Here is a 10,028-nt window from a genome sequence, read left to right as displayed (position 1 = left end):
CACTGCCTCCGCCTGGCTCTCAGCTCGCTCTCACTGGGACACGGTGGCCGCGCTTGTCTGCTTGCAAGGCAATCACCAGAGCGCGCGCGCAGGGGCTGCTGCATCGGGGTGGGGGCGCAGCCCGAATTTCCTGCCAGCGAGCGCGTGAGGGGCTTTCTCAAGGCAGCCAGCCCCAGAAAGTAGTGACCGGCCTCCTCGGATTACTCCGGGTTGGCTCCTCCCTTGCTCCCCCCTCCTCCACCTCTAGATTTGCATAAAAAAGGCCAAGAAAACTCTGGCTGGGCCCCAGCCTCAGCTCACTCTGCTCCCCCGGGTCGGAGCCCCCCGGAGCTGCGCGCGGGCTTGCAGTGCCTTGCCCGCGCCGACCTCCCGGCGCCCGGCTTCGCGCCCTCGCGCCGCCCGCTGTCCAGAGCCCACGAGCTGAGCGAGCGAGTCCGGGACGAGCTCGGGCTCCGGCCGCCTCTCGCTTCCCCGGCTCGGCTCCCTCCGCCCCCCGGGGGTCGCTAGTCCACGATGCCGCGGGGCCCTGCCTCGCTGCTGCTGCTAGTCCTCGCCTCGCACTGCTGCCTGGGCTCGGCGCGTGGGCTCTTCCTCTTTGGCCAGCCCGACTTCTCCTACAAGCGCAGCAACTGCAAGCCCATCCCGGCCAACCTGCAGCTGTGCCACGGCATCGAGTACCAGAACATGCGGCTGCCCAACCTGCTGGGCCACGAGACCATGAAGGAGGTGCTGGAGCAGGCGGGCGCCTGGATTCCGCTGGTCATGAAGCAGTGCCACCCGGACACCAAGAAGTTCCTGTGCTCGCTCTTCGCCCCTGTCTGTCTCGACGACCTAGACGAGACCATCCAGCCCTGTCACTCGCTCTGCGTGCAGGTGAAGGACCGCTGTGCCCCGGTCATGTCCGCCTTCGGCTTCCCCTGGCCAGACATGCTGGAGTGCGACCGGTTCCCGCAGGACAACGACCTCTGCATCCCCCTGGCTAGTAGCGACCACCTCCTGCCGGCCACAGAGGAAGGTAAGCCTCCCCTCCTCCAAGTGGCTTGAGGTGCTAGGACCTGGGGAGTGGAGCGGGGAGGGGGGAACACCCTGCACCCTTCATGCCACATCCTAGTGTGTCCCGGCCAGGTGTCCCAACCTCGGATCTGGCAGCTCTCCCTAGTCTGTCGCCCTACGAGGTATCACATCGAGATATCCACCCATGCGCCAAAACCCCTCCTTGGTTCGAACAGCCCCTCTTAGGTAGTTAAGAAAGCCAAACAAAAGTGGCAAGCCTTTAAAAAAAAAATTATTGCTCTGCGTCCCCGCTTCTGAAGGCATTTACCATGGTCGGGTCCTCTTGATGAGAGAGCACCCAGGCCAGACACTTCGGCTCAGCCTCTCTCTGCACGTTCTTGTCCCACTGGATAAAGGCAAACCATACACGTTGCTCACCTTTCGAGATATTGTTTTTGTCCTTTGCCAATGTAGGTTTGGAGATAAAAGGAAGATTGCCTGGGAGAGAGTGGAACCCTGAATATTGGTTTTAACTCCCCAGGTGTTTGAGGGAGAGAGGATAAAGGGAATCTCCAGGAATCGTCTTTCTGTCACTATCGGCTTTTATCTTAGGAGTGGTTTTAATTAACTGGGGAAAAGAAAAATCATGCAGAAGCGTTCCCTCAAGTTTTTAGAAAATAGAGGGAAGTTCATAGGCAAAAACCATCAAAGCAATGAAAACCTCATGGGCTGTTGATATTTTTCCTGAAAGGGAAAAGTATACAATGTGTCTGAGCTGATTGGGGCCCCCTGAGATAGAAAGGGGGCTTCCTAATCCCTCCTGGCTGCAGCAGCTTCTCCCTTTCAATCTCTAATTGTTTTCCTGCAGACATCATTAGTTAAAGAAAATACAAAGTTGTTTAGCAATCTTTCCTGGCAGGCACCATGAGTCTGCAATCATCTTATTGGTTAGGTTTCTAATTTATTGCAAATGTTTGGCATTTTTCAAACATTTGCCCAACATATACAGTAGAATAACCAATACAGGTTGGTAGCATTTCATATGCATTCTGAGCCTCCTGATTGGAAGTGTTTCTCTCTGGTTGGGTAGGGCTGGGGTTGTTTTGTGGAAGTTGCCTTTGTTTTTCTTTTTACTATCAACGCAAATATGCACGGGGTAATCCTCCAGTGTTCCCTTTCCTCTTTCAAAATAAGCCTGTATGCCTGCAAAGTTTGCTCTTTGATATTTTCAAAAAATCAGATAACTTTTATCTGTCACAAGGAGGTTTTTTTTCCTCCTGTGAAAATTCAATTTCATACTAGTGAAAACCTACAAGATTGCACTTGAATTATAAAGCTATCATTGGGCATATTTATAAATTAGAGAAAGAAAGTGTTTCCTTCATGCAAGTGTGTTCTGTCACGACAGCCTTAGACAGATAGCTGTGTAACTGCACAGCACCCCTGGGGTCTGCTCAGACAAACCCCACGGAAAGTTTTTCTTCATCCACATCACCTTATCCCCAGGTTTGTTTGCACAGGCAAGGACAGACAACAAGCACCTGTACCAAGGAGCTGGAGGAGAATAAGGAAATAAACCGGAACTGAACTGCAGGCTTGGCAGAAAGCACAAGTCGGAGCTGGCTGTGGGAATTACTGAGATGTGCTTCCAAGATGCAAACAAACAGGCCCTGTAGGTTCCTCACAGCACAACACTGGCCACCCTTCCCAGCCCAGATGAGAAAACAAAAATTACAGGAGATCCCCTAGAGTCAACGCCCTGCTGAGCAGAAGGGCCTTTCCATGCCCTGAAATTGAAAGCCTTCTTTCCATTGTGCTTTATTGTTATACATTTTCCCATGCCCCTTAGGGGTTTGGATCTCTGAGCACTTTCTTCTTAGAGATTCAGGAATGGCTGGAGTCCTCTGAGGAGTGAGGAGGAGGAGGAGGAGGAATTGAAAAGCACAACTTCTCCAGGCCATTTTGCCACACACCTCCCCACTGTCCACAGCTCCCTTTTTATTTGAGGGTTAGAACTCATAAAGCCAGACCTGCGGCCACTCTGATTTCACCCAACCAGGAATGGAAAGTGCAGCTAGGGAAGGAGGGGTCCAATTTCTTTGGAGGAGGCTGAATCAGGGGTCACACAGGACAAAGGGAGCTGGCCTGGCTCGGTCCTTTTGAGTTGTTTACAAACGCCACCTGCTGTTCCCTTTTAAGCAAACTCACTGAAGCTCTTTTCACATCCCCAGCCCCCAAGGTGTGTGAGGCCTGCAAAACCAAGAACGAGGATGACAACGACATAATGGAAACTCTTTGTAAAAATGACTTCGGTAAGTAGCTGCCACCGCCACCAGATGTCACATCCATCCAAGCTTCATTCACCAGGAAAAGTTAAAAGTAGAAGTCAGTAAGAAGTCTCCAATGCGGCTGGGTGAGACACCATCACCTCTCATGTTCCCTAAAGTCACCCAACTGGCTCTTAAACCTCTTCCCGTAGTTATCCTGGATGACCTTCCCTGTTCCCTTAGACAATAACCAAATGGGAATTTCCCAGGGCACCGAAGCACAATAGCTAACTGCTAATCTCTTCAGTGTTTTTTTGGTGCCAACACACAGAATCCTGGGCCACGGCTCTTTTTCAGTTGCGTGGCATGTGTGCCAAAAACTAGGAGGCACATATGACCCGCAGCAAAGGAGAGGCAAGCTTTTACAGAGGCCCAAAATAAACACTTGCACTAGCATCACACAAAAATATCTTCACTCGATATGCAGCCCCATAGAGACACATTGGTCACAGTTTTACAGAGAGAGGGGGGAGGGAGAGGGAGAGGGAGAGGGGGAGGGGGAGAGGGAGAGAGAGAGAGAGAGAGAGAGAGAGAGAGAGAGAGAGAGAGAGAGAGAGCAAGAGCTTACCAAGTTAGGTGAGGTAACAGAGGTCATGATGGTGGAGTGTCAGGACAGATGAAGTAATGCAGCCAAGCCAGGTGATGTTATTCAAGGAGCATAAACAGTAAAGTCACTCCCTTTAGGAGATGATAAAAGGAAGGAGAGACTTTCCCTGCAAAGAACTTTATCTTCACCAACTTGCTGTCTGCAAGCCCCACCCCCCAGGTGTGTGTGGGGGGGGGGAGGGGGAATGACCTAGACAAGGCCCAAAGCCAAAATCCAGCACTGCTGCCACACCCTGTTGCCACACACACTGTTGATTTAATCCTGCCCCAAGGATGGGCGTGCTTGGTTGTATTAGAGGGGTTGGTATCCCTAAAGGGTGTTATTCAGTCAAAAGCTGGAAGTTACGGGTTGACAGAGGTTACCCGTCTATCAAACAACATGGAGTCTAACAGACCCACGGTAACATCTCCATACTCTCGACATATCTGTAAGACTGAGGGAACTGGTGCCACTGTTGACACGCACACGCGCACGTGCACACCCCCTCATCACCTGCTACTTTGCAGTCTCAGGCCCAGTCAGGTCTTGAACACTGAGAACAGTCCTGGTCTCTGCTCCTCAACAGCTTCAGATCTTTTCAGGAAGTGTCCTGAGTTGAACCTTGTCTGGTTTCCTGAACTGTGGCCCTGACACAAGGACACTTGATGCTGTTGAAGACAGAGACAGACAGAACAAGGGCTCCAAGTCCTAACTAATAACTGCCAAGTAGGAGGAGCCTCGGGCGGGGTCATAAGGTTTCACATGTCTGTCTTCAAACTGCAGACCTCATGGTGTGTTCCAGGGCCAGGTGTGTTCACAGTGGATAATCCTCGGTCTCGAGAGTCTTAACAAATCACAGTCCTTTGCTGCCACATGTCAGATAATCACTTAGGAAAATGTCTGATTCTATAAAGTGTTTGTTTCAGCTCGGTGTATGCACATAAGAGTTCTCGCCTGACTTTGATGGGACTGTTAAAGCAAATGCATTTAGGGTACACACACACACACACACACACACACACACTTGCTTGCTTTGTGGCTTACCTAGCAGAAGACAAACTTGCTCAAAGGGCCATATGAAGTCCTGAGCCAAAGAAGCCGTGAGGGGAGCTGTGCACTGCAGCCATCCCCTGGGGACCTCCGCCCGCTGCTGCCCTGCTCCTTTGAGATAGGGACAGTGGAGCAGTGGTCCATTTTGCCTCTGTCCTTGGCGAACAGTAGGTGGAAAAGGCTGAGCAACGGAACTTATTTACCTTACATTATACTGACAGGCCCAGCACTCCCCACCCCAACTACACACGTGCAACAGAGAAAGGCAAAGCTCCTCTGCACCTCCATAGTGCTGGCTGCACAATGTGCCAAGGGCCCGTGACTGTCACCTCTGCCTGTAACTTCCGTCACACCTTCCAGAGGAAGAATGTTATCTTGGGTCTTTGATTCCTCACCGCTTCGAGTCTAAGGAGGAGTCCCTACCACTTCCCCTATGAGCTCTATTTTTAGAGCAGAAGAGAGGTAATTAACACACCTCCTAGCTCAAACTGTGGACGCTTCTGGTATCTGAGGATGAAGACTGTTTCATTAAGGAGCTGGAGTCTGGCCCCAGCCCCATCTGTCAGAGGCTATACTTTTGGCTAGTGTATAACCAGTTCAACTCACCCCAATGGCAGTCTCTTAGCCCTCAGCAGAGTCACAGGAACGTGTGACATTTCCACGTGGCATAGTCTGTAAACGCTGAGGAATCAGTACGATGGTTCAGATGAGTGCCACATCAGGAAAAACTGTCATTCACCAAGTCGCAGCACCCACACTTCACCATGCAAAGCATTCATTTCCATTTTGGCTGGAAAGCCAGCTCAGTTGAGTTCCCCGTCTCAATCCTCCTTCTTCTTTTTTTTAAGGAAAAGAAAACCTCAAAGACATACATACACAAAATTCTCCACTATTACTAATTTAAACAATGCATTAAACCCCATCAAAGTTGGGAAATCAGACAGGCGTGTCATCTGTTACAGCTGTCGGTGGCACCAAGAGTCTTGGGACACTCTGGAGCTGAGCAGCTGAATGTCCCACGAGGAGTGGAACTTGACATTGCTTCAAGAGAGCACAGTGGTCGTGTAGAGGAGGCTTGGGGACAGAGATAGGACACGAGCTACCTGGGTGGCCCGGTACCAGTCACAGTCCCTTCTCTAGATTTGCGTCTTCGTGTACTAATGAGCTTTTAATGGGATGGCCCTTTCTAACCTGAAAATTCTATCCCTTTCCTGCATGTGTGGAGTCTTGACATTTAATCCCGGCCTATGTGTTCCCCAACGCATAGTGTTCGTGGCTATAAAATGTGTCTTTTATAGTAAACAACTTACTTTCTGGTCTTAGCATTCTGATGACTCTACATACACATTTTGGAGAGCGTACATACATGGTCTGTAAACGCCTTGGCCAGGCAAACGAGAACGCGTGAGGATGAAGTCCTCAGAAAAACACTTTTATAGCTAAACATGTTGTGCTCTTAAAAAAAAAAGAGAGACAGACTTGCGTTTTTTTTTTCTCCTTGTTACTTTACCAAATCAAAAGCAGCTGCAAGTCCCATTTCTCCTTTCCCTGTAATCTGTTCTTCAGAAAACAGTAACCATGATACCATTTCCTCACAAGTTTGCCTAGAAACCTCTCTGACATAATAAACCCAGTTTAACGTTTGCGGCCAGGGAGGCTCGTGTTTCACGGAAGAGATAGGTATTTCTCCTCATGCTGAAGACTCCTCCAATAAGGCTGTCATTTGCTGGTAGTAGCAAGAACCACATGCCAAGCAACTTATCAACACAAGGGTCAGTATGGGGAGAAGAGTTAACTGAGTTCTGCAAGAAGGTTCTGGAAGGATAGCTGATTGAAAACAAAATGCCCTGCCAATGTTTGGGAACTTTAGAAATGGAGCTGCCTGCTGACCCCAGGGCCAAAGCCTCTACCCGCAACCCTAATGGTCTGTTCGGTTCTAGGAAGCCCCTCTTCCCCACCCAGATCACAGGCAGCAAAGCTTAAAACCTTCACAGTTCTCCCTCCCTCCTCATAACCCGTGTTTTGTGATGTCCTTCCTGTCTCCACAGCACTGAAAATCAAAGTGAAGGAGATAACGTACATCAACAGAGACACCAAAATCATCCTGGAGACCAAGAGCAAGACCATTTACAAGCTGAACGGTGTGTCCGAAAGGGACCTGAAGAAATCGGTGCTGTGGCTCAAAGACAGCCTGCAGTGCACCTGCGAGGAGATGAACGACATCAACGCACCCTATCTGGTCATGGGACAGAAACAGGGTGGCGAGCTGGTGATCACCTCCGTGAAACGGTGGCAGAAGGGCCAGAGAGAATTCAAGCGCATCTCCCGCAGCATCCGCAAGTTGCAATGCTAGTTTCCTAGTGGGTTGGCTCCTTACCAGCCAGGCCCTGGGCTCCGCGGACCACGCCCACCCTGTCACCTCATTTCCGGTCTCCCAAGCACAACCCCGATAGCTACCGCCCCAGCTTGAAGCCGCTCGCCCTGCCTCTTGCATGTGTGTATCCCTAACATGCCCTTGAGTTTAAGGCCAACTTAGGAGGCCTCCGGATCGGATAGCTGTTTTCACGTAAAGCGAAAAGTCCATCCAGATCTTGTAGAAATATCCAAACTAATAAAATCATGACTATTTTTATGAAGTTTTCAAACAACTCGTTTTAAGGTTAGTTTTGAATAGCTGTAGTGCTGTGACCCGAGGGGTATTTTCTCTCTTTGGTCAGTTGGTTGGTTTATACTGTGCGCTTAGGTTGCTGTGTCAGGCAAACTGTTTTTCATTTTTCTCTGTGGTCTAAGCTTGTGGGTCCCAGACTTGGTTGAGATAAAGCTGGCTGTTATCTCAAAGTCTTCTTCGGTTCCAGCCTGAGACTCTAAGTCTTCAAACATTTCGTTGCTCCTTTTACGCCCTCGTTAACTCTGACCGTTGCATGCACGCCTCCCTATCCCAGCTACAGACCTTCGATTTATAAGCACACATTAACCAGTCCCCATTGCATGCCTTCAAATAAAGGGCAAAGTGAACACAGTTTATAAATTGACGAGTATTTTAAGCTTTGTTTAAAACATCCTTTTACTCCATTTTTTCCACTTTTTTTTTTGCAAATTAAATCATTGTAGCTTACCTGTAATATACGTAGTAGTTGATCTGGAAAAGTTGTAAAAATATTGCTTTAACCGACACTGTAAATATTTCAGATAAACATTATATTCTTTGTATATAAACTTTACATCTTGTGGTACCTATTCTTTGTCGTCTGTCATGTCTCCTCTGACCAAGGAGCTGGGAGGGAGCTCTGTCATTTCCTTCTCAGGAGGCCCAGTCTCTCCTCCCCGCCCCGCCCCCCCACACACACACACCCAGACTGAAGTTACCGGCTGCTCCAGTGTTTTAGGACTTGTCTCCCCGTACATTCGTTTGTACCTCACATTTCAGCCAGATTCATGGCCGCTGCCCCTGCAGACGTCACGTCTGTGATGGAACGGCTCTCACTGGCCCGTCTCAGCAGTTCAGTTACATGCCAATGGGACACTGAACCTCAGGGTCCTGTGCCTCACAGTCCTGCTATGTATTGCTAGAATTTCTTAGAGAGAGAAGAGCAGCCACTGTGAACATGGTAAGTCCTTCCGTACTTATGCTCTCAGGTAAAGAAAGCTATGATTCGTAGAACATCCACCGGAAGCCAGGATACAGAGAAAGGATGCTGCTGAAAAACAGGATAAGAAAAAGTCAAACAGACAGCCATAAATGCCTGTCTTAATCCGTGCAGGCCACTGTGACAAAATATCTTAGACTGGGCAATTAATACACACCAGAAATCTATTTCACACAGCTCTGGCCGTTGGAAAGGCCAAATTTAGACAACCAGGAGATTCAGTGTCCTGTGAAGCCTCTCTGCTTCATAGATGGTTCCTTCTCACTGTCTGTTAATATGGCAAAGGGGTGACCAAACTTCCCTGGGCACCTTTGATAAGTGCGGTAATGCCACTTCTGCCATCAGGACTTTACTTCAAAGGCTCCACCTCCTAATACCACCTCACTGGGGGTCTCACCTTACGATGACTTTAGGAGGAACACAAGCAGGCCTTAGCAATGACTATCCACATACATCATTATTTTATTATAAAACTTGCTTAGGCATTCTATCCAGCACATGAGAGTAAGGCCCAGGGAAAACCCGTAGCACTCCTAAAATGCTCAAGCCAGTGAGAAAACAGATCCTGTCATCTGTTCAACGTGGGAATGAACTGCAGAAGTGTGAGGATGCTCGCCTTTGCACAAGTACTTAGTGAGCAAATAGTGACTGATAATGTGTGAGACGTGCTTTAGGTACCGAGGACATAGTTTTATAGAGATCATGTAAGGAAATGAAGGGAAGCAAAGAGCTGGAAGATTATATCAGTAAAACTGGGGACTTGTCTGGAGAAAGAATACAGATAGTGTGAACTGTATTCATAGTTAGCAGTTCCTTGCCAACTCTGATTTTCTAAAAGAAAAAATCACTCTGTGTGTGTGTGTGTGTGTGTGTGTGTGTGTGTGTGTGTGTGTGTGTACAAGTGTGCAATGCCTGGAAAGTCCAGAAGATAACATCACATATGCTGAAGCTGCACTTACAGGCAGTTGTGAGTCACCTAGTGTGGGAAATGACCTTGAGTCCTCTGCAGGTGAGGCACACGCTCTTAACCAGGGAGTCACCTCTCTTGCCCCAAATCTGACATTTATAATGGTGATCATGTGAGGGATTCATCTGTGAGGGTAGGCATCTTACCTACCTAGCTGAGGAGCCTCTCACCTTCTCTCCATGGCCATCTCACTACAGCACCTCAGGCTCCTCTCCGCCACAGCTAATGCGGCACACTGCACAGGCGGCTGCACACTTTAGCCGACATCTTTCGTTTTCCTCTGCACCACTGCTAGATTCTGCTTCTCGACAGATCCTCAAGGCAAATCCCATGGATATCTAAAAAGCATGACCAGGAGTAGCGGTGTGGAGGATGGGGAGAGGGGATGGGGGAATTCTGTGGGGCTCCTTGCAAACACTGCTGGTCTGCAGACTAGCACAGCATGAGGCAAGAAGGAA

General features: G+C 49.2%; 1 protein-coding gene across 1 annotated transcript; it reads left to right on the top strand.

Moving 5' to 3' along the window:
- Window positions 1–278: 278 nt before the first annotated feature.
- Window positions 279–8,177, top strand: Sfrp2 (secreted frizzled related protein 2). The gene is made up of 3 exons (XM_052178685.1): window positions 279–1,015; window positions 3,225–3,305; window positions 7,005–8,177. Exons 1-3 carry the CDS (start codon window positions 514–516, stop codon window positions 7,307–7,309), a joined length of 888 nt encoding a protein of 295 aa, XP_052034645.1. The 5' UTR covers window positions 279–513; the 3' UTR covers window positions 7,310–8,177.
- Window positions 8,178–10,028: the final 1,851 nt, after the last annotated feature.

The sequence above is a fragment of the Apodemus sylvaticus genome, chromosome 4, assembly GCF_947179515.1.
Source record: "Apodemus sylvaticus chromosome 4, mApoSyl1.1, whole genome shotgun sequence".
Taxonomy (NCBI): domain Eukaryota; kingdom Metazoa; phylum Chordata; class Mammalia; order Rodentia; family Muridae; genus Apodemus; species Apodemus sylvaticus.
The sequence above is the reverse complement of the archived record's forward strand: the minus strand, read 5'-3'. Positions and strand labels throughout refer to the sequence as shown.